The sequence below is a fragment of the Zonotrichia albicollis genome, chromosome 10 (assembly GCF_047830755.1).
Source record: "Zonotrichia albicollis isolate bZonAlb1 chromosome 10, bZonAlb1.hap1, whole genome shotgun sequence".
Classification (NCBI taxonomy): Eukaryota; Metazoa; Chordata; class Aves; order Passeriformes; family Passerellidae; genus Zonotrichia; species Zonotrichia albicollis.
Genome location: NC_133828.1, coordinates 11708439 through 11732782, shown reverse-complemented (window position 1 = coordinate 11732782; position 24344 = coordinate 11708439). Strand labels below are relative to the sequence as shown.

At 47.8% G+C, this 24344-nt stretch overlaps 1 protein-coding gene across 2 annotated transcripts in view; it reads right to left on the bottom strand.

Annotated features, from left to right (window-relative positions):
- Positions 1 to 1645: 1645 nt before the first annotated feature.
- Positions 1646 to 24344, bottom strand: part of ABCA12 (ATP binding cassette subfamily A member 12) — an 87605-nt gene continuing 64906 nt past the window's right edge. For both annotated transcript variants that reach the window (XM_074548036.1, XM_074548035.1), the window contains exons 38-54: positions 23696 to 23823; positions 22697 to 22784; positions 22130 to 22235; positions 18479 to 18533; positions 17590 to 17767; positions 15278 to 15393; positions 14405 to 14564; positions 12865 to 13133; positions 11659 to 11869; positions 10110 to 10219; positions 9347 to 9491; positions 9084 to 9218; positions 8197 to 8300; positions 7859 to 7951; positions 7306 to 7411; positions 6659 to 6796; positions 1646 to 5490 (exon numbers count right to left, since the gene is read on the bottom strand). In XM_074548036.1, the coding sequence (XP_074404137.1) occupies positions 5371 to 5490; positions 6659 to 6796; positions 7306 to 7411; positions 7859 to 7951; positions 8197 to 8300; positions 9084 to 9218; positions 9347 to 9491; positions 10110 to 10219; positions 11659 to 11869; positions 12865 to 13133; positions 14405 to 14564; positions 15278 to 15393; positions 17590 to 17767; positions 18479 to 18533; positions 22130 to 22235; positions 22697 to 22784; positions 23696 to 23823 (2262 nt within the window). In that variant the 3' untranslated portion in view covers positions 1646 to 5370. The remainder of the gene's footprint in view (positions 5491 to 6658; positions 6797 to 7305; positions 7412 to 7858; positions 7952 to 8196; positions 8301 to 9083; positions 9219 to 9346; positions 9492 to 10109; positions 10220 to 11658; positions 11870 to 12864; positions 13134 to 14404; positions 14565 to 15277; positions 15394 to 17589; positions 17768 to 18478; positions 18534 to 22129; positions 22236 to 22696; positions 22785 to 23695; positions 23824 to 24344) is intronic.

Genomic DNA, 24344 nt, shown 5'->3' with positions numbered 1-24344 from the left:
AACTTTCATGGTTCCTGGAGGCAGGGTACATTCTGGCACTGCAAGAGGGAAATGTCATGTACAAAAAAGTACATGTGAAAAGCTCTCACCTTTTAGAAGTACCTGGATCTTAATTGTTTTCCAGTAACTGTCTGTTGGAGAAAATTGCTCTTACAAAGCTGAAAAAGGTTCCTTCCTGTGTTTCTCCTCTGGGAGCTCTTTCCCAGGGGAGGAGCAGGCCACTGTTGGTGATGCAAACCCTCATGTCCCTCCTCTGGGACCTCAGGGATATGGGTCACCAGGCAGGCTTCAGCTCTGGGCTGCTGGACCTCTCAGCACGTGCCTGCCTGGAACTGCACTGGTGTAATTAAAGGTACACCACTAATTGGATGCACAACCCTAAGGGGACTCCTTTAATTGCATTTCAATCTGGTTGGTATCATTTTAACTTAGATTCATTGCTGTCTTGTGCAGGAATAACCCAGCTGGGTCTGGTTATGGAGAGGCAGCTCATCCTGCTTCTTCCTCCCTGTCACACACTGGATGTGCTTCACTTTGTCTCTGGCTGGGAAAGAGGCAGAGGGCTGGGCAAAAACCCTTCCCCTGGCAACCAGGAGATGGAGAGCAGAGGGCTGAGAGCTCACCTTGACCTGCTCATGGAGGTAAGAGCCCTCAAACCTTCTCCTGTCTTCACCTGGATTCCATCTCATGTGCGTTACCATCAATTGTCAGGCCGTGCTTTGTTTTTTTTTCTTTGTCAGTGAAGACCTGAACTCTTTCCAAGAGAAGCTTCATTTCTACCCAACCTGCAGGTCTAGTGAAAGCCTCACTGCTTAAAACAAAGCACCTCCATGACACCCAAGGCTGGGGTTGCTGCTTTGAGCCTTACAGCTCATGGGAGTGCTGCCATGTCCTTGTCTCACCCCCAGCATGGGGCCCTCAGGGTTGCTCTCCCTGGTGGATTCCTTGTTTCCAGAAGGGTCTCCCAGCAGCAATGAGCAGTGAAGAGGGGGCTGCACCCCCCAGAATGAGCACTTGGGAAGGAGAACTGGTTCCAAGTGTTGCTCCATGGGCTGCAGGCACAAGGATCTGTGTTCTTCATCCCAGTGGGACTCTTCCATTCTGGGCAGGTGCCACCATCCAGGTGCTGCAGGATTGTACCGTGACATGGGGCAGCCTCCAAACCCAAAACTCTCACACTCCCTGTGGGGATTTTGTGCATTTTACAGATATTTTGAGGAGTCAGGTCTGGCCCAAAATGGGCTGCACTCCCCATTGTGCTCCCTCCTTCCCAGTGCTGTGTATGTGAGCAGCATGAGGAGCAGAGCCAACAGCAAGAGCTGGCTGTGTCCCTTACTAATGTTCTTCTTATTATTTCAGTGCCATCTTCCTTCTTTCCATCCTCTCCCCGAACAACTAAATTAATTAGAGTGATTTTTTTTTTCTTTAAATACTGCCATGGAATGATAATTCTGGTGAATTCATTTTTTTTTTGTCATTCCCCACTGCTGCTTTTCTGTGTTGTGCTCACTTTTAATATGCTGTTGATACTTTGTTAGAGCTATGCAAGATCACAGCTGTTGTCCACAAAAAAAAAAAAAAGAGTAAAATCATGCTATGTGCTGTTGCCATCCAAAACCCATTTTTCTTTCTTCACCAGCTCACAAAATAACCCTTCCACTATTAACTGAAGAGACAGATATTTTTCTTGGCTTGCAAAAAGCCTCCCAGCAACTTCAGTGAGGCTGCAGCAATGGAAGGAAGCTGAAGCTCTTCCAACAGGCTAAACCCCATTGTTTATGAGCCAGTTATGAGGATGGATCCCTCAAATTCTGGATCCCAGGAGTGACTCCTCACAGGCTACAGGTCCTTGGGCACCACCAGCCCCTAAGCTCCAGCAGCCACTGAATTTTGTTTACCTGGATGTGTTCATCTGAGCTGTAAACATGTTTACTGAACTGACCCAGTAACAAAACCACTCCTGCAGCTCTCGTGAAAGGACCAAAAAATCCCATTAGAGACCTTGAATTGATATTTACAATATTTTACTTAACACAGGCTCCTCTGAAGAGTTTTCCCCAGCCCTGCCAGACCCTTTCTGACCCTGCCAAACCCTCAGTGCCATTTGCACCGAGAGCAGAGCTAAGGGAGCAGCACCGTGCTCCCATCAGCAGCACAAAGTGATAAAGGCAGGATGGAGATTTGAATCACTGTCTCCAAGTCCACAACTCCAATTACAAACCTCACTTCAATCAGCCTGCCAATGCACACAACCAATTCTGCAATTCCTCCTTGACTCCCCGGCCCTGCTTAGCGACTGCCCTGCCTGTCCCTGGTGTTAAATGCATTTTAAATGAAGCCAGTGCCAATTAACGCCCCGGGGCTGTGTGACCGCGCTGGGCGGGCTCGCCCTGGCACTGCTGCCCCCTCGGGGGATATTGGGGTGACTGAGGTGACGCTGTTTTAAAGGAGGAAGATGAAAAGCTTGTTTCCCCTGGAACACACACTCGTCTCTGGCTCCTGGAGAGGTGTGTGCCGTGGTTCGCAGCAATCCCAGCTCCCTGCTCAGGCCAGAGGAAGGAGGCAGCCAGGTGGCTCATTTTGGAAGCAGAGTCATGTAAAGCCAAAATTTTTGTGGTGGTTCAGAGAGGGCTGCCAGTGGGGGACACACAGTATGACACTCCTGTCCTGTAGACCCTGCTCAAAACCTTTCAGATTCTAACCGGTGGTTTCTCAGGCAGTGCTCTGCATTCCTGGCCACCCCTGGGACAGGGAGGTGATGGGAGGCATGGAGGGTGCTGGCTTCCAAGGTTTTGCCTCGACTTGAGCTTGGAGCATGTCCTTCTTCCAGAAGGGCCAGAATGGATCTGAGGCTCTGCAGGGAATGGGATGTTTGGAAAGTGGCAGGAATGCTAATGCAGCTCCTGGTGACGTTATGTACAAGCTCCCTGCCAGATGCTTCCAGCCCCCAAACGGATGTAGCTGCTTCTCCACGGGCCTCAGTTCAATTCCCCCAGTAAATAAACTGTGCCTTGCTTGGACCAATACCCAGAGCCTTGATTGCAAGAGCAGATGGTTTATTTTTACCTGCGAGTGAGAGCGGGGATTGTAGATCATGGCCGTGACACATTTCACACGGAGCAGATGTTTCTATTAATGCCAGAATTGGGTGGGAATTCAAAGGATGCTTTTGGCTTTTTTTCTCCTCAAAACTCTATTTTACACAATTAAATTGCAACTTGCTGAAGTATTCCAATGAATCACTTCCTTTTTTTTTTTTTTTTTTTTTCCTGTTTGATTAGTAGGCTCTAAAGGGACAAAAGAATAGTTTTGTATCAGTCTCCCTCAATTACATGTAAAATACATCTGGACAGAGTCTGAAGATCCATCTTTCACTGCCAGTTGCAAAGCCATCGACATAATAAAATAATACTCTGATTGGTATTACAAGGCTGCATTTAAATCATTGGCATTCATGCTCTGAGTCCTTTGCAGGGAGCACAAGCCATCTATTAGAGAAAAGCTTAATTTTATACTGTGATCTGTGTAAGATGTGCAATGAAAATGAGAAAAAAGAGCTTTTGCAGAGCTGGAGATATAATAATAGAAGCTACAATGGATGTCTGGGCAGCTTTTTCAGTCACTTATAAACTGCAGGTGTCAAATGCATTCTGCAAAGAAGCTGAATCCCAGTTTTAATTACAGTCAGCAGGTTGAGGCATAATTCAAAGCTCTATAATACTTTCAATCCATAATAAAACTCCTCCTACTATCAGTAGGAAGTTACCACCAAGACCAAGGAGAGGACATGACCTCCTTGCAGCAGCTAAACCTTGAACTTCAGCATGCCACTGAATACCAAGGGTGTTTGGGGTTTTACAAAGTGCTGCTCCTTGCACAATTCTCACAGCAAACCCTGGCATCACAGAGAAGCTGAACTAGTCAAACTCATGGTCAGGGTAGCAAAGATGTGTCATTGCAGCTTTCATCAAAGGGTCCTTTGATTTAAATTAGTTTGAGGGAAGGAGAAGAAAAGGAAGAAGAAACCACCTGGCTGGAATTGTGTAGGTGAACCCAGGTAAGTTGTGTGGGCCACCCCAGGTCTCACAAGGGAAGGCTTTATCTGCAATCTGTTTTACCAGCAACAGCAAGTTTATTGAGCTCAGAGTTGAAGTTCATTTTGTGCTTGAAGGTACATCAATGCCCTGACCCAAACCCGAGTCTCTGGGGCCTTATGCTGATACATCTAATAAAGAATCATATTAAACTATCCTATCTATTAATCATTCTGGGGGAAGAGAGCAAGGTGTGTGTGGTGGTGTGCTGAACTCAGCTGCTGGGGGCTGCTCTCAGAATGGGCAGAGCACTCCCTCCAAGCCAGCAGGCAGAGTCTTTGAAGCAGGAGCTAATGATGCCTTGTTATGTGGGAAAACACAGCTCCAGGGTCAGGGGGCAGCCAGCACGTGGGGCTGAGGAGGAAGGTCACTGGAGAGGACACAGAGAGGCAAAGCTGCTGCAGATGGAGGCTTTATGAGCAAGGGGGATGCTCCTTGCTTCTGCTGTGCTCAGGGAAATACAATCTTATGAAGCAAAGAGCTTCTTCCTGTCAGAGCATTCAGCCAGCAGACCTGCCCTGTTCCACTCCTTGGCTGTTCCAGAGCAGCCCTGAACTCCAGCCAGAAGGAGAAAGGGGCTCCTGGGGGAATCATCTTCCACTGAGTGCCAAGAGCCAGGAACTGCCTGGGACCAGAGGACTCACTTGAGGAGTTACACAGAGCTGGAATAAGCTACAGGAACAAACCAAAACCACTGGAAGCACTAGCTTACAAAATAGTTATATTTGTGCTGACATAACCAGAGAAGCTCTGTGTCATTACCAAAGATGGCCTTTGCCACTGTCAGTATTTAACACCTGCATCCTCACAACCCCCCTGTGAGGAGGGGCAAGGCCATGAGCCCCATTTCCCCAGGGAGAGCCTGTCAGAACTGAGCCACTTTCACCCAGCAAGTCTGCTGCTGAGCAGGGAGAGGAGTGTGGCTTTCCTCTGTGGCTGTGGGGCTGCTCTGTGCTCAGACACCTGCACTGCCCACAGCTCCTCTGCTCCATCACAGCCACAAGTAGCAGGTGGTGTTTAAATCCTCACAGCCATTACAGTGATCATAAAACAAGAATTGGGGGTGAAGGGGAAAGAACCTGTGGAAAGCCCAATCTGATTTGTAACCAAGTGCCAGTCTCAAAGATCTACCACGTTCCTAGTGACGTTAATTAAGCGCTTATCAAAAAAACAAAGTACTTTAAGAAAGTGGGACTGCTTATCCCCATCACCCTAAAATCACTTAAAACAGGGTTGGAAGGGCTGTCAGGGCTTTTCCCCAGCTTCTATGATCCCTTCAATAGATGGAGCTTATGGTGCTAGCCTGGCTACTTGTGTCAGAGCTGTCCAATGTCACATCAGGACCCGCATCCGCGCCATCAGGATCTGCTTGATCTTTAGCAAAGTTGATGAAAACCTGCAAGTTTAAAGGAAAACAGTCAGTGTGTGACAGCATAAATAATTTATGACATGAATGAATATAAAAAAGGCATGGCTGTTCATTTGACTGTGAGCCTGGAGAGCTCGCTCGGGGATGGATTCACGCTGAATTTGAGAATTGCAAATGGTTGGGCTTCTGTGGGCTCATGTCAATAAATGGATGTACAGACATTCCTGCATGGAACCTCATTGTCCTGCAGCTCAGGCTCCTCAGGAGCCAGCCAGGCACTGCCCATGCAGTGCTCCTTTCAATCACACTGTAATACAGTCCCATGATTACTTCATAAACCCATCTGTCCCTGTGTAATTGACATCTGTGCACGCACAACTGCAGAGTGTACAGAGAGGTGTGTGAAACCACACATAACAGCCTTCCTTTCAACAGCAGCTAATGAATACAGAAAGGACTCTCACCAGAACACTCCCTGCAATCACATTTGCATATTCACAGAGCCAAGCTGTCCTCCCACAGAATTTGAGCTGGGGCTTCCTGCGCTTTGCCTGCCTGTTTCTCTCACAGCCACTGCCCCTTACTGGAGCAGCACTGAGGGAATCCCTCCCAGACTGCTGTGTCGCAGTCCATGGCACTGCAGGGCTGCAACTCTGCTCCTCTGTCTGGGACAAACCTAACATTCCAGGTGCTGATGCTCAACAGGGTGATTTCTGCTGGACAGTCCTTGTGGCAATCCCTTCAGCTGATGTGCTCCCTATGAGATTTTGTTGCCATTGGGAATGTTCTTCCCAGGGAAAATGGAATGAACCCCAAAGTTTGGAGTAATGCTAAGTGAACTTAAAACGTGAACAGTGAAATTAAGCATGTTTTCAGGACTGGTGGAAAGCCTAGCCCTGGACTTGGGGGTGATTCATAATCCTGCCCTTCACCCACACCCACGAGGCTCCTGAAATCAGCACTGGCAGAGGGAAGAATAGATCCTTTATGCTCCAGGCAGCTTTCTGTATGCTTCCCTAGCACCAGCAGAGGTACCTGGAGGCAGCAGTGCTGACTAAGTACCCCCAGGAGGAATATAGATGGAAATCCCTTTCAAACTGTAGTCTATTGTGTGCAGCAGTCCATTATGTGTAACCATCATTCTGCTCCCCTGTTAGCAGTTTTAAATGGATGGCCTCACATTTTAATTCCTTACCTCCTCCAGCGTTGTCTGACTCACAGAGAAGTGCCTGATGTTGAAGGCTGCTTTGTTGCCTTCCAGGAGATCAAATATATTTGCTACCCCTCCTGCAGAGACCGGGACGTGGTACTCCACCATCTTGAAATGCTGATCCTGTGGGGACAGGAGTGGTGGGAGAAAGCCCAGAGCCAACAAATCCAACAGCTGGATCCAACAGTGCCCATGGCATTTTCCAGCTCCAGGTGTGCAGTTTTGATTCATGCAGAGATTGGGTTACAGCCAATGGATGGGATTTGTGACTCAGTTACTTTGGTTTTACAATTACTCAGTTACTGGAAGTACTGGAAACATCTCTACCCACTGAACCTAAATTGGGTTTCCATCCATTCCAGGCTTCAGAGGGAAGGGCATTCCCAGGGCAGAGGGGCACCTAACAGCTGCCTTCCAGGGTCACTGCAGCTCCTTGGCTGATGTTACTTCAGCCACCAGGAACTGGAGTGCTCCAGCCCTCAGAAAATGCAGCTGAAAGCAGTGACAAGTGTGGCTCTGGGAGCTCAGATCTATGTGCACAGTTTGTCACAAGATGCCCACCCTGCAAGGATCTCCTTGGTCAGTTTGAAGGGATTTTGAAAGCCCCTCGTGAAAGCATTTGCCTTGCTTACCTTCAGGCATGTATTTGGGAAGTGTGACTTCATGAACTCTGTCAGCTTCTCAGTGCAAACTGTGCTGCTGTTTAAGTGCATCTTCACAGTGAATCCTCTTCCAAATCTGGGGGAGAAAGAAAATCACAATTAACACTGTAGGAAAGAGAAAAACAGATGAAGAAACTCCTTTGAGAGTGCTGCACAGCCTCTTTGGGGAAATCTAATCCAGGAATGGTGCAGCTTGAATGGGGTCAGGGTTGTTAACCTGCAGTGTAACTTAGAAAGAAGCTGAGCTATTAATATAACTAATAAAACCAAAGCTCAGCCCTAATACACATTTCTCATTTGTAGCAGTGAACAGAATACTTTGGGGGACACATTCTGGGAAGGCAGGCTGTGAGGGAGTAGAAAGTGCATTAGTTAACACAGAATTTCAGCACTGTTTAAGGGACATGAACCAGGAAATGTCATTGTTTTGATAACACAGGTCTCATGTTCTGAGCACTCAGAGCTGTAGGTCAGTAACTCCAGAGGCTGTTCAGTAAAAGTGGAAAAGGTTTACTTTACTGACCTGCTCTTGATGTGCTGCAAAGAGCCAATGCACTGGAAACTCCCATTCACCATGATGGCCAGCCTGGTACACAGGGCCTCACACTCCTCCATGCTGCAAAACCAACCAAAAAACTCTAATTAGTCATTGACAAAGTATAAAAATATGGTTAATACCTGGAGAACACCACTGGTCTTCCCTAAAGTGTTGTGGGTCTCTGTGGACACCACATTCAGCCACAACAAACCCCCAAACCTGTCACAGCTTGGTGCCCTGAAACTGTGCAAGGACCAGGGAGGGATGGGTCTCTCCACACTTGTGCTGACCCCAAAAAGAGAGGCAGAGCAGCCCAGCCCTACCTGTGGGATGTGAGTATCACTGAGCATTTGTTCTGCACTTCCTCACTGATGATTTTCCAAAGGTGACGTTTGGCATTCGGGTCCATTCCAGAGCTCGGCTCATCCTGTTGGGAAAGACAGGATTGGATGGAAATTTGCACTCAAAAAATAAACAAGCCTGGGCTCAGGCAGGAGTTTAGTATAGAGAGAATCTCCCCCTCCTATTTTTTTAGAGATTTTTTTTATCTCACAAAGCAGCAGGAGCACTGGCAGGTGGTCAGAAGTAAAGGCAGCACTGCTGGGCTCAATAGAAGTTGGGATAAGGGATAATTATGTCCACTAGGTATCAAACTTAATACTGGAAATCCTGCTCACAGAGTTCTGCACACATTGAGTGCACAGCAAGTGGGAAAACTGCACAGAAAGGTAGGTTTTACCAATAGGGTAAGCCCATGGAAGAACTCGAATTTCAGAGTGAAAGACATGTCAGGAAGCCAAACCTAAAAAAGCAGTCATGTTCTAATCCTGAGGAAAGTGGCCCCTTTGCTCTCCTACAGTTCTGGAGCCTTGGCTGCTGCTTTTCTTGCAAAGCTGTGCAGGTAAATTGATAGAAATAAAAGACAAGAGAGAGCAGAGTTTAATTGGCAAATATATGGTCTAATTTTGACTTCTGGAAGATGCTGCCAGAGAAACTGAAAGACTTGCCACTCTCTTATACCCTCAAAGAAAATATGAGTGTTTGATGGAATCTGAATTTCCCTGTGATGGTTTCTGTTGTCAGGCCAAGTATGGGCACGTGGGGAGTGTCCCTTAAGCTGTGCCTGAGGAGGTTTTGTGAGACTGTCCAAGTTCTCCTGCCAGCCCAAGGACCTGCTCCTCTTCCCTCTCAACAAGACCCCATTTCTCACCAGCAGCAGAATGGATGGGTTGCCAATGAGAGCCAGAGCAGTTGACAGTTTCCTGTTGGTGCCATAGCTGCACATGGAGGTGACTCTGTCCTTGTAGGCCATCAGGTTCAGCCGGTGAAGGAGCTGCAGTACAACCTAGGGGACAAGAGTTCTGCTTCCACAACATGCCCAGCCCATGGAATACCACACATGGATCTACTGAAGGACTGATTTAAAGACTCCAAATGGCAGAAATGCTGCAAGTCAAAGCCCTTGTTACTCACTCCCTTGATGTCCCCCTCTGGGATGCCATGCAGCCGAGCGTAGTAGTACATGTGCTCCTCCACGGTCAGCAGGTCATCCAAGGCATCCTCCTGAGGACAGTAGCCAAAGAGTGACCAGTGGGCCTCACTGATGTCATTCAAGGACCTGTGGAAGGAGGTGGCACATCACTGTAACCTCACTGAATTGCCAGTGGGCCTCACTGATGTCATTCAAGGACCTGTGGAAGGAGGTGGCACATCACTGTAACCTCACTGAATTGCCAGCGTGCTCTGGAATCAAACAGGAGGGAGAAAATCTTTTTCTCCTACTCCCTAGCCACCTCCCCAACCCTTGAAGGAAAATGCAGTGGATCTGCAGAGCTCCAGCTTTCAGGCTCCCAGTTCTGCAGAGGCTGCATGTAAAGTATGCAGCTCTGCAGTTACTGCCAGCACAGCTGCCACCAAGCCTACACCTGGTAAGGAAAGCTTTGAGGTGAGCCCTTCTGGGCTCCAGGTCTGGCTTAGAAGTGGGATCCCCCTGCTGAGGATCTGAGCCTGATCCCATCTGCAATGGGCTGAAGTGGAACAAACACCTCTGAGCAGCAAAGTGCAACCCCCCAGGAAGCAACCATGCTACCTTCAAAGGATGAATTCCCTGGTTAATTTGCTTTTGCTCTGGTTTGAGTGTTTTATTTCAGATTTTTACATTTCTTTTCCTTTGCCACCCAGCCTTAAAAACTGCTCTCAGGTTGATTTGCTTCCCCAGAAATCATATCCTCCATACCCAGAGTGATCCTGGACCCGCAGCCTTCCACTGGATGCTCCAATATCCCCTGTCAGCATCTTAAAGATTGTTGTCTTTCCAGCTCCGTTCACACCAAGCAAGCCAAAGCACTGGGAAAGGAAAGTCAAAATGTAAACATGCAGAAATATTGCTCTGAGATGGGTGCTCAGTGCACCTTGGCCCTTCTTTCTCCAGTCCCTTGAGCAAGATGAATTGCCAGAGGAGCTCAGAGCATGCCAGTGCTATAATGGAGGTTGTTTATGGTGCAATATACTCCAGCTTATATTAGCACCATTTGTTTAATGTGGTGAAGAACCAAGGATGTGTCTCCAGCAGAGTCAATCCTTTTACTGTGAGCTGCATTTCTGCAGGAGCTCAGGCCCAAATCCCCAGCAGCTAATCTGTGCCAAGCCTCCCCTTGACAGGGACAGAGCTGCTCCTGGGAATGGGGTGAGTGAGGTTTGGCACTGGTTAAAACCTTCACCAACACAAGGTTTTTGTCACATTGTATCACCAAAGCACTACCTTAATAAGATGAAGAATTATCTCCCTGTAGTGTCATGGTAAAATCCACATTTTATAGCTAAGGTTGGATTTAGGCAGTTGTGTGTTGCATCAGCCATCTCCATTGTGCTGATAATTACTGTTATTTTGCCATCATTAGCACAGAGCAGCTGATGTGGAAGCCCTCCTGTGCTGGGGATGCACAGCAACCCATGGCCCTTCCCCACCTTGGTCCATACAGGAACAGGAGCTGTGCACAGTCTGCAGTGCAGGGCCACAGCTCCTGCTTACAGCTGGGGAATGGTGCCCTGAGTCCCACCAGCATCAGGGTGAATTTTGCTAGAAGTCATAAACCTAAATGGCAGTCCTGGATTGTAAAAAATCCTCAGCCATAAAGACCAGCACAGTGTCCATGTGAGGATACTGTCCTTTCATCTCAGTGGGACCCAGGCCATTAAAATAAACCATGTGCCAAGGATTAATTCCAAGCTTCCCCACAAGTCAGGTGCACAGCCTGAGGTACAATCTGGTCTCCAGTCTCCTCTGGATCTCAGAGGTGCTTTGTGTACTCCTGTCTTTTCACTTCTCACTGCACTGACATGACCAAAGAATGTTTTTTTCTTTGGAGTTAATTTTAGGTTCTAATTCATGAAAATGTATGTTCATCTGGAGTGATTTGCCTTCCCCTGATGAGAAAACACAAACAGATAAGCCTGACTCACCATCTCCCATGCAGTTCAGGTGAATAATTTCAGCTGGACACATTCTGCTGTCATCATTTACCACCTGGTGATCCCCAGTGACCTCCCCCCGCCCAAGACTGCACTGTACAAACAGAGCATGCAGACATTTTGCTCTGAATACAGAGCTCCATCAATTCCATCCACTTTCCCTCCTTCTAGGGCCTTCAAACTTGATGTCCCAAATCTACCAGGAGCCTTTTGTCACTGCTGTAGCCCCAAGAATCAATAAATGAGGCAAAGAAAGGAAGATGCCAGATGGCAGTGACAGGGGAAGGTGCCAGCAGCCTTTTCCCCTCACTCACCTCCCCAGCAGGGATGCCCAGGCTGATGTTCTTCACTGCTGTGATGCGTTTGTGAGGCAGGTGGTAGATCTTGGTGAGGTTCTGGAGCTGCACCACGTCGAAATCAGCTTTGCCAGACTCCACCCGGCTCCTCTCAGCCTGGACATCGCCATCCTCCACGGCCGCAGGGGGCAGAAGGGAGGCTTTGCCATGGACTCTGTCAAACAGGAACCTGGGGAGGGCAGAGAGGGACTCAGCCTCAGGCACCAGCCAGCAGTTAGATCTCGGTTATCTCCCAGGATAGATCCCAGGGAGCCTCCCTGTGAAACCCCAGGGCATGCACACAATATTCAGATATACATTTCTATTCTCTCCCGGTATTTGCTCCACTCACTGTTCTCCTACTGCCTGTTTTTTCCTCCTATTTTTCAGCAGATATTCTGGGCTGGAGCAGGTCCTGCCTTGTGGACAGCTCCTAATGCAGGTGACAGGGATGTTCTCACTCCTCTCTGTGTGCACCCAGGGCAGAGGAGATGGGGAGAGCCAAACAGAGGAGGCTGCCAGTGGAATGACTGCCCTCACCAACATCTGAGCATCCACCCACCAAACCCAGGGCTGCAGTGCCAGCCAGCACCAACTACCAGGGCACTCTGTAAACTACACCTCTGCTAGTTAATATTCTAATATTAACTGAGAGAAAACTCACTCCACATTCACAAATTGTCCTGGAAATGTATGGGCTGCATAATTGCCAGTGATGGTGTGGGAACCCAGAATGAGACCTTGGAGCTGTGCCTGGGACTGTTCCCAGTGAGGCTCCAGATGTTACTGTTTCTTTTATGGAAAATCTTTTTCTCAGGATTTTTTCTCCTGAGAAGCTAAGAGGCCTCAGGAACAAAATGTAAACATTGATTATCTGCTGCTGTGGAATGCAACAGGTGCATCTGTGATTGGTCTCATGTGGTTGTTTCTAATTAATGGCCAATCACAGCACAGCTGGCTTGGACTTTCTGAGCCACAAGCCTATGTGATCATTCTTTCTATTCTTAGCTGGCCTTCTGAGGAAACCTTTTCTTCTATTCTTTTAATATAGTTTTAATGTAATATATATCACAAAATAATAAATCAAGCCTTCTGAAACATGGAGTCAGATCCTCATCTCATCTCTCACATCCACCCCTGTGAACATGGTCACAACTTGGGACTGAGGCTGCAGATGTTACTTACTCCAGGACCTTGTTCCAGACTCTCTGGACCATCCTGTCGTGCACTGTGAGCCGAATGGCAAAGAACACGGTGCCCTGGATGAACATGGCCAGCAGCTTGGATGTGGTCTTGTCCAGCTCAAAGGTTTTGTCAGGGTAATCCACTCCATAGGCTCTTAAGAAGCCCAGCAGTGCCTGATCCTGAGAGAGCTCAATCAAGCCATAGCCAAAGCAAAATTGTGGGAACAGGAGGAACACATGCCTTAAATTTTCAGCAAGATCATGCAAGCCCTGGAAAAAAAAAAACAACAAAGAGCAGCACAGTCAGTCACTGCTTTTATTCATGGAATAAATTCATAGGTTTTACTGTGGGACTGAAGTGTAACAATTACATTGGGATTTGCCTGTGTCTCAGCAGAGATAAATTGAGAGCAAAGAGCTCTGCAGACAGCTCGTTTCACAGGCACAAGGTCATAAAAGTCAACAGGCAGCTCTGAGGTTGTGATCACCCATAGTAAACAGCAGCCAGTTCCCAGCATGGTCCCTGCTGCTGCTCCTGCACCCTGAACCCACCACGAGCCAGAGCTGGGCGCTGCCACTGTGCCCCCCTAATCTGTCCAGCACAGCCTGCTGCCCTGGAGCACTGCCCTGGCTGTTTTCCTTGGACAAACATCTCCATAAAACAAAAGGTTTGGCTTTTCTAGACATAGAAGGGCTTTTCCAGCTAATTCACAGCAGAACAGCCCAGTGCAGTCCCACAGCAAAGAACTCTGGTACATTTCTAGCAGAAGAAAGGATTAGGGCACAAAGCAAACTGGAGAGGCACTAAATTAGCATGGAAAGGAACTGAGTCCCTGCCACTGGGGCACAGGGGGATGAATGGTGATCATAATTGCATATTCCTAAAATCCAAGGGGTTGCTGAACAAACTCTGTCCAGACAGAGAGAAAAATCCAACCCAGCTATTGTAATTGCTCTCCATAAAGAAAGAAATCTAAGTGTAAGGTGTGCATTTTATCCCAGCCATTCCCAGGCAGATCTCAGTTTAAGAGAGGGCTTTACTTTAGGGAATCATCACTGTCTCTGGGCTGTTTTTCATCCTTGCAGGGAGAAGATGACTGCATTACAGACTGGAATGACAGACAGCTGGTGCTGGGTTAACTGCAGCACATGTCAGACTCAGGGCAGTGACATTCAGCTGTCACTCCCCACAGCTCATGCTCAAGAACTCAGCAATGGTTTGAAGTGTCCATCAACAACTTCTTATCAAGCATCTCCAGCACCTCTGCCCTCCATCTTCCATCACCAGGGTGGTTATAAACTGTCCTCAGTTTTCTCCCTCCCTTTCCATGCTCTCCCCTCTGTCACCATCATTTCTTTCTTTGCTGGGGGTGCAGATTTACAGCCAAGCAAGATCCATATGTGACTCCTGTCCTGTCTGTAGGGAAGCCCATGAAATCCTGTGGCTGTGTCTAGCTGCTACAGACCTGAATCAAAGCCACCAAGCCCACAGGAACCCTCCTGCTGGCTCACCACAGGCTCAGTACCTGTGGGGCTCCTACCTGGTCTGTGGCCTTCTCCTGGGAGAGCAGGAACACAACAGAGTGAGTGATAATGGTGTTGATGCCAAAGAACAGGTTGACACAGACATAAACAATGAAGGCCATCCCTGTTTCCTTGAACAGCCCAGCCAGCAGGTACATCCAGGAAAATGATGCATATCTATAAATACCAACAGTGCAGAGAAAACCATGGTAACTCAGAGGCTACTTTGAAAACAAACCACTGAAGACATCAGACAACAAAATCATTGGATGGTTTGAGTTGAAAGAGAGCTTAAAGCCCATCCAGTTCCACCCCCTGCCACTAGATCAGGTTGCTCCAAGCCCTGTCCAACCTGGCTTTGAACACTCCCAGAGTTGGAACACAACCGTTCTGTTTTGGCATGTAATTACATTTCCACATGACAGAGCTTAAAGAAAGGAAAAATGCCTTTGTGTCTGCTAGAATTTGGAGAAAAGGTTTATGAGACATACTTTGAGCATGGAACCCCACCTGAAAACAGAGATACTGGGCCTGGAGGATTCAAGTCTAAGTTTTCCAGAATTGTGCTACTGCTGTTTATTTTGCTCTGTGCTATTAAAATGCTCTTGAACTTTGCAAGAGGCCAGCAAGCATTTGCTTATAGCTTGGGCTGTTTCTGGGACCTTGGAGATTTCTATATCCTCACACAGGGATTGCTTTGAATAAAGCAGGCATGACAACAATGCTTCACCTCCCTGCTCCTGGAAGGAGCAACTCAGTGACTGTTTGTGAAGGGCATATTGAAGAGAAAAGCCCACATTTTCCCCCCTGGATCTCAGACTGCAGCAGCCTGCAGGAGCCAGTTCCTTACCCTGTGCAGTGATATTTAAATAACTAAGCTCCACACTTACCCAAAGAGCAACAGCAGAAGAAATACAGCCACTAAGTTACTGTTGTTGCAGAAAGCTGGGATCTGGAAGGCTGAAATAACTCCTACTGAGAGTCCAATAGGGACCATAAAAAGTACCTGCAAAATGATATTAAAAAGATGTTACTAGGACAACAGTTCTGAAACACCTTCCTACAACCAAACAGAAGAAACAGTGCCAGGACTGAATCTGGTCCCACAAATGCAGCTTGGTTTGGTTTTTCTAAGGAAATGTTTTTTCTAGGGAAGCCAAACACAGGTGGGCTCTCAATTCCCCCCAGATGAATTCCCACAAAGCCTTTTTGAATAGGCAAAGCCTCAGCACTGAGGAGAGTGGGCAGAAAGTACCTTAAAAAAAGGTTGTGAATGAAAAATACCCCTCTGGGTTTTCTGTTAGCCTTGCAGTCACACCACTTCACTGTGCCCTGTAAATCTAGTCTTTATAGCGTTGAGTCAAGCCAGAGAGCTACCAAAAGTCTGCCTGGAGAGCTCCTTCTCCTCCCCAGCTCCGGGATTTGCAGAATTTACTGGCAGGGATTCACTGAGAAATATCAAGTTGCCGAGAGCGCTGGATTAGTTTCAGCCCGCTGAATACCGACTGTGCGAGGGCTCCGGGGATTTTGCCACAGGCTGATTTACAAATATGCAGGGCTGGAGGCAGGGCCCGGAGCGGGCAGGGCAGGCAGGCACAGACCGGCTCCACCCTCCCTGCAGTGCAGTGCCGAGCCAGCCAGGGGCCACGCTGCCTTGGGATCTATTCCATTCCTCCTGCAGGGCAGGGGATCCTTGTGCTGCTGCCCTGGAATCCCTTCCATTCCTCCTGCAGGGCAGGGGATCCTTGTACTGCTGCTGTGGGACCCCCTCAATTCTTCCTGCAGGGCAGGGGATCCCTGTGCTGCTGCTCTGGGACCCTTTCCATTCCTCCTGCAGGGCAGGGGATCCTTGTACTGCTGCTGTGGGACCCCCTCAATTCTTCCTGCAGGGCAGGGGATCCCTGTGCTGCTGCTCTGGGACCCTTTCCATTCCTCCTGCAGGGCAGGGCATCCTTGTGCTACTGCCTTGGGACCCCCTTCCACCCCTCCATCCCTGTGCTGCTGCCTTGGGACCCCCTTCCACCCCTCCTGCAGGGCAGGGGATGCTTGTGTGCTGCTGCTTTGGGATCCCTTCCATTCCTCCTGCAGGGCAGGGGATCCCTGTGCTGCTGCTTTGGGATCCTCTCAATTCCTCCTGCAGGGCAGGGCATCCCTGTGCTGCTGCCTGCACTCCTCAGCCCCTCCAGGCAGGCCCTTCTAGCTCACATTCCCCATGGGATTCCAGCCCTTAGCTCTCCCTGCACCAAAGAGGGTCAGTCACCCAAATGTCCTTGAGGATTTCCTGCTTTTGGGAAGCAATGGAACACTGGGATTTCAGGCACTTGCAGATCTCCCTCAGCAGCAGAAATGTGTGGGATAGTGGAGCTGGTCACCACTACAGCCCAGCTGGCAGTGCCAGGCTCAGGAGCTCAGCTTGGCTGCACTGCCCACTCCCTGTGTGAGGGTCTGACACCTGCACCACAGGGAATGCAGGACACACAAAGCACTTCAGCCTACACACACTCCAAACATTTTTCCCCTTGGCCCAGCAATGCCATGAACCCCCTGCACCAGGAGGAAACGACTTCAGGAGGAACAAGGGCACACCTATGCCAGGGAGCTCAGCAAGGCACATCCATGCAGCACTGTGAAAAAGAACTGCTCCGGTCCCGCAAGGCTGCATTTGTAGCTTTTCCTGGCTTAAAAACTTTATAACACAGCCAGCATTCCAGCCAGAGGTGGGGTTTTGCCCAGCAGGGCTGTGTCAGAGGATCCCAGAGTGGCTGTAGCCCCGAGCCCCACAGCCTCACCCCAGAGCTGTGGAGCCTGAGTGACAGCAGACCCAGCCCTGCAAGCTGTCAGAGCAGCACTGGGTATGGGATGGAAACCAGGCTGCAGCCTGCTCCCATATAATATATAAATTATGGAATGCACATATATATATCTTATATATATATATATATATATATAAAAAATCACATATATATATATCCTGCTCCCATATAAATGTGCTGGGTGTTTTACACACACTCCAGAGAGCAGGAATGCCTTTGCTTGGCACAATCCAGTGCTGCAGTTCACATTTAATCCTCCCCAGTGCCTTGGAGAATAATTACTACACAACACCCTTGGTAGCAATAAGAAGAATTTTAAATAAAGAACTTTTTTCCCCCCGTGGTGTGTAATGCTCCCCCTGGTGCATTTAGGAATGTGAATTATTTACCAGATCATAAACCAAGTTGGTCACCCAGTAGGTTGTCATCCCAATGCCTGAAATGTGCTGCAGCTGCTTGGCTTTGGTTTGGTGCTCCTTGACCATGTAGAGCACAAAGCTTGCTGTGGTGATGGAGTAGCCCACCAAAACAGACATGGACACTATGATGTCCAATAAGCTGTTTAGCCTGGGAAAAAAGGGGAGAAAGATGAATTTGGTGAGTGAAAGTGGCAGATTTCCCTCACTGTTGAAGCTCAGAAGGAATAAGGTCCTGATTCTGGGACAGATCATTTGTAATCCTGGAATGGTTTGGGGCTGGAAGGGATCTCAAAGCTCATCCCATTCCATCCCCTGCCATGAACAGGGACACGTTTCACTATCCCAGGGTGCTCCAAGCCTGTCCAGACTGGCCTTGGACACTTCCAGGGATGGCCTCACCAGCCTCACAGAGGAAAACCTCCTCCTTTCTTTGCTCCCTGTGCTGATGGCAATGATTTCCAGCAAAAGGGACTCAGAGGACTGAGCTGGAGTGCTGGACCCCAGCATGGAGTGGAAGGGCCAAAAAGAAAATTATGTCACCATTATTATTATTATTATTATTATCATCATCATCTTTTTTTTTTTATTTATTTATATGCCCAAGCACACAAATGTGTGAGGCTGTATCTGTGACCTCCAGATCTCCATAAGATCCTGCCACAAAAACCCCCACAGGAATCCCCAGCTCTGGTGGCAAGTAGGACACTATTCATGAACAGGGGAATGAACACAAGTGAGAGCAGTTTCATCACTTAGAGGAAGGTATCCAATAATTTAGGCTGGTTTATGGTTTGCAATAAGTGGTTTGCTCCTTTTAAAGCTAAAAAAATTCAGGTATCAGCCAAATGAATCTTCTTACATTACTTGTTCTTGACTCTGTCCTCCAGGATATGGGTGAGCTGATAGGAAAATACCTATGGGAGGAAAAAATGAAATTGAAAATGTGTCCAAATTAAAGCTTCCTTCACCAGCTCCTGATATTGACAACAATAAAGAAAACTGAGAGAAAAGAGAAGAAAAGCAGATCAAAAGCGTGTTCCTGCTCTGTCATCCCTGTGTGATCTTGGGCAGGATTTTGAGCCTCCTCTTTTGAGCCTCCTCCTTTTTCCTGGATTTCACTTGGCTGCAGAGCAGATCTGAAATTCAAACCTGGGTCCTGTTCCTCCAGCTGTGTGGCTGCCAGCCCCATTCCCTCCCCACACTCCAGTCAGGCACTGTGGGGCTGATTGTGCATTCCAGCTCAGAGCTCTCAGCACTGCCACCTTCCAAACTGAGGGATGTGTTCTGCTTCAGAGCTGCTGTCTGCTGATCCCACCTGGTTCCATTTGTTCCTTTATCACCAGGAACAATCCCTTCCCTGCTGCCCTCCTCCACAACTGCTACCTGCCTGTCATAGATGTCTTTCTCCATATGGGATCTCTGGAGGTGAGAGCAGAAACCCAGGCAAGCTACTTTTGCCCCTAGTGTGGCAGTGAGTTAATTCTGAACTGTTCTGTCTTAAAAAGCTAGGAAAAAAAATAAAATAAAGAGTATTTTGATCAAAGTTACTAGCAAAAATTTAATTATCACACTGTCCCTGTGATGTTTTCCAAAAAAATCCATTTTAAATGGGGTTGTATCTGGCCCAAACTGCAACTGAGAAATTCTCTGAGAAATTCAAACTCCAAATGAGAAATTCCCTGCTTATGTGCAGATATCTTCAGATGAGGTTTAAGCACTCCTTCTCCTAGCCCAAAACTCACTAGTATTGCTCACCACAGTGCTTCTGCCATGTCTGGAGGCATTTTGTGCCCACAAAAGCAAAAGGCAGAGCATGGAGAGGCTCTGGTGGGCCAGTCCCACCCTCCAGTGCAGGTCTCTGCCTTGGCCCCACCAGCAGGGCAGCCCAGTCTCTAAGGCTCCAGAGCCTGAGAAAGGGCTCCCATGTTTATGTGCTAAAAATGAGGCTCTCAATTTGTATTTTGACATCTAAGAAAATGCCTCAGGGAGTGCTGGGGGACCTCCAGCTGCTCTTAAATCCAGAGATTTTCTATACCATGCCACTTGTGGAATTGAAGCTCCTCACAGCCAGGTGGCAGACCTTAGGAATGATGTGATGAAGAATTATTCTGGGTAATTTTCCCTAAGAATGGGCACTCTGACAGGGGGGACCAGAAGGGAGGAGCCTGAGGGTTTAGCTGACCAAATGCCATACTGAGCAAATGAATTTGAAAGGGAGGATTTAATCAGAAATTAATTTTGGAGGAAAAAAAAAAACCCAAAACCTGACCAAACCTCAGTCTTGTCATCAGTGAGAGAAATGGGATTAAAAACCTGGACTGCTGATAAAGCCATACAAACAGCCAGGAAATGTTTCCCTTCTCCAAAAGGAGAGAGAGAAAGAAAGATACTGTCTGTCTAATCTGTTAATACTTCACTATAAAGCCATTTTCCTTTACTGCAGCTTAGGCTAGAAGTCAAAATTTCCATTTCAATGCTTCCTCCTTTTTTGTTAGCTGGGATTGAGAGAAGAGAAAGCACAATATACAGAAGTCAAAAGCTATTATGACTTGCTTAGTGACAGGGTAAAAAGCTTTTTATGTATTTTTTTTTTAAATATACCCAGTCTAAGTCAAACCTCTAAAGCAGGACTGGCACCTCTTTCTGACTGCTGAAGTGAAAACACACTTTTATCTGGCCATTTCAATGGCTCTTAAACCATCATTTATTTGTCACAACAACAACTCCATTGAGCTGCCAGGAGCACACCCCACAGAACGTGCCTTCAGTTGTGTTTCAGTCTGGATTTACTCCTCCTCAGGGGAACCAGCCTCATCCACTCATTTTATTTCTCCCTTTCTCTGGCTTGGATGATTAGTGGGAAGCACAGAATTGTCTGTCTGATCATTTATTACTAAGTATTTCTTTCCAAAAACACCTAAGCAGCAGGACAGATGGAACAAAACCTGCTGCTATTCTTTCACCCAGAAAATTGCTATTTTGCTGGTAGAAAACTTTCCCTGTGAGAACTTTCTGGCTGTTCACAAGAGCTTCCTGCCTTTGCTCTTTGCTCTTTCCCAACACAGCATGTGTTGGGAATAGAGAGACAGAGCAAGGAGCTTCACTGCTTAATAATTCAGCTGCTCTGGGATGTTGCTGCTGCTGCTGGCAGTGCCTGGCTGGGGTCTCTTCTCTGGCAGCTCTGTGATGTGTGAGCTGAGGGCACACTGCAAAGCCCAGAGGGGACAGCCAGCACAAGGCTCTGTGTCACTCCCTGTGAGCTGAGCTGGCTGGGAGGGAGTCTCAGTCTCACTGGGAAGATCAGCATCTGCTGCTGGAATTCAGGGTGTCACACTCAAAGCTCCAGGCCAGGTGCCTGGATCCATCACAGCTCAATTCAGACATGTCCTGTGAGCCAAGAGACACTGCCACCTGTGCCTGTGTCACCAGGGACAGCAGCCCTCTGAGGGGCGCAGGGCTGGGCCTGGCCAGGATGTGGCTGGAAGGGCACTGCTGCTCCAAGAAAGTCAATCAGGAAAGGGTTTCTGCACACAATTGCTGAGCAGAGCCCACTAATCTCTGTGCAAGATAAATCTCTCTCTTGTCTCTGCACCCTGGCCCTCTCTGGAGGCAGACACACCTGCAGACAGGATTGTGCCCACACTGCACATTGAAAGGTGCTAAACTGCAAAGGGAAAGGCAAATGTTCAAACCTATTGGACCACAGTATCATTAATCTAAAAGTCAAAGGCCCATCCAGGATCATCCCCAGCCTGAAGTTCCCCTTGCTGTGTACCAGAACCTGACCCAAAAGGATCCATGCAGTGTGTCTCCTGTCATTTGTCCTCATGGAGAGGAGAACAAAAAGGGACTGCCCTGAATGAGCACACACCAGTGCCACCTTCCTGGTTCACCAGCAGGAATTTGGGTTGCTGCAGTGTGCTGTGGAGGAGAAGCTATGAGGAGCCCAGATGGGCCATCAGCTCTCCTTGGATCTGTGTATGTCAGGTGTCAGAGGAAAAACACAGCTGGAAATTCTGTTTCTCCTTTAATCTCTCCCTCCCCACTCTCACTCAAACCCAAACACAGATGCCCACTCACCCTGGGCTGCTCTCAGCACAAGGGTGACATATTCAAATTCCCTAATCTAATTTTCTAAAATTTCCTAATCCACCCCTGGAGATGACCTAGAGGAACTTTTCTGTGCATAACTCATGGGCACCTATCAGAGACAGCCCTGGCAGTGGCCCATGAGAGGCAATAAATCAATCAGGAACTGCTGCCATGTCTCAGATGAAGGGTTTTACGTAGGAGCTGGGGCTCCCTGTCCAGCTCCCCTGAGCCTCTGACTAAGACAAATGAACTTTGTGATTTATTCATGCTCATGAATTCTGTTTTAAAAGGAATTGCAGAACAGTGAATAAAGAAAAGGCCCCACTGAAGCCAAGGTAAGTGTTGGAATTGGTTTCAGCAGAAGCAGGATATCCCTCCAAAGGGGAGAAGTCATCTGCTCCTGTAAAGGAACACTTACCATATCTGGAAGTCTCATTTTTTGGCAAGTTGGCTCGAAGAATGAAATTGTTCAAGCTGTTGAGATAGGCTGGGAGGCTGTGATAACCCTCAGGATTGTACCACACCTGCACACAATTGAGAAATTTAAACAATTTGGGAGTTATTACTGACAACATGTTGGTTTGTCCTGCTTCACTTGTGCAAACTACCTCAAATTTTAACCCTGGTGTTTTACAACATTTTCACTGAGCTGAACCAGAGAAATGGGCATATCAGAATGCACCAGCCAGCCCTTGTTATGGTACATACATCCCCTCATGAGATAAAAGTGTTACTAATTGATCTTTTCACCTCTGTATAATAAAATTATGACAGCAGAAAAATTGCCTCCTGCTAGCAAGAGAAGTGAGACCAAAAAAGAAGAATGGGGAGAGAAAAGAAAATGAACTGCAAGTCATCTTTGTCATGCCAAGCTGCGGATTTCAGAGGGTTTTGCCTTTTTTTTTTGGAATATCCATGAACTTGAGATTCCTTCTCCTGAGTCCCACCCTTCCCATGCCAGGATGAGCAGGTGGGGGTTGGTTACCTTAGTCAGTGTTCTGTTGGGGGGCACTGGCTTGATGTCAAACTGCAGATCTGGTGTCAAAGGCAGCCCAAAGCTCCAGCCACCATACCTGAGAGAAAACCAGAGGGAAATGCATCACTGCCCTCATCCCAAAGCCCTGATTGCCTTGGATGGGCCATGCCAATGTGCCACTGCAGCCTGACTTCAGAGAGCTTATCCCAGTGTGGAGCCAAGCCACCTCTCCCCTGGGAGCCTTTCTTTGGGGAAAAAACCCCAGAAGCTTGGCAAACTTGTCACAAAGGTGCTGAAAGCCTCTTTTGAGGCAGATCCTGGAGCCCAGTGGAGTCCTGAGCTGTGTGCCTGCCACTCTGGGGTGAGATGCTGCTTCTGACCCAGCAGATGAGCAGCTCAGTTTGTCAGTGGCAGATGGACACATTTCCTGCCAGCTTTAGTGGCAGGTGACCTCTGTCCCCAGAGCCACCCCACAGCAGACGGAAATGCTCAGACTCTGCTCTCACTGCAATGGATGCACTCCTCCAAGTGAAGCTCTCACTGAGACTCTTCAGAGAGTCAAATCTGGAGGAAAATCTCTCCCCAGGGTTTACTTCATGACAGGCTGTATGAGATTTTCCTCTTTTTAAAGATTTGAGTCAGACAAAAAAGGCTTGTCTGCAGATGCAGCCCCAACATGTCAGCTGATTGACACGTTATCCCCAGGCTATGATCTGCTGTGTCAAGCAGAACACTTGCACGAGCCTTAATCTTTTTTATTTTATTTTTTTTATCTTTTTTATTTTATTTTTTCTTTTTAATTTTATTTTATTTCTTTTTTTATCTTATTTTTTTCTTTTTTAATTTTTTTTTTAATTTTTTTTTTATTTTATGCATGATTGCAAGACACTTCAGCTCCTTTCAGCAGACTCCAAACCCCCACTGCCCTGCCACCTTTTCATGCAGAGGGGATGTGGGATGTCCTGCCTTGCTCCCAGTGCCTTTCAGCACAGAGGAAGGGGTTTGTACCTTTTCTGCAGGAAATCTTTGGTGGTTGCCAGGATGTAGCTCTCCACATTGTGCCCTGTCACGTTGTAAAGGGTCCGTGTGGAGAAGGTCCTTCTGTGAGGGGGAGTGTAGTTTGTCTGTGGACAAGTCTGAGGGGAGACAAACAAAGAAAAAACTTCAGTGTTTGTGTTTTAACTAAAACCCACCACATGAAGACAAGATTGAGAGCCTGCCATGGCAGCATTTCTGCTCCTTCCCAAGCCAGAGTGCAGGGACACACAGCACACATCCCTGCACACTGGCCCCAACATTCAGGGAGCTGCTTAAAAACAACCTCTGCTTAAATCTATCCTTCAGCTCTCCTGGCATCAGTGGGGCCTTGAAATGTGCTTCATGCTATGGAGGAAGATTCTGGCTGAATTAAGGCTGATCCCACTTAGCAGAGTGACTGCACAGAAAACTGCAGAAGGCAAAACAACTCACAGAGCAGAAAACTCTGTGGTGGCCTCAAACTCTCAAATTCCATTTCTCAGAAGCTACACTCTACATTTCTGCTTTACTGTCAGTCACTGCAAATGTTTTCCTGGGCTTCAGAGAAACCTTGAATTAGTCCTGAATATATAATTTCACATGCTGAGGGCCAAAGTCACATCAGTGTTTCATGAGGTTG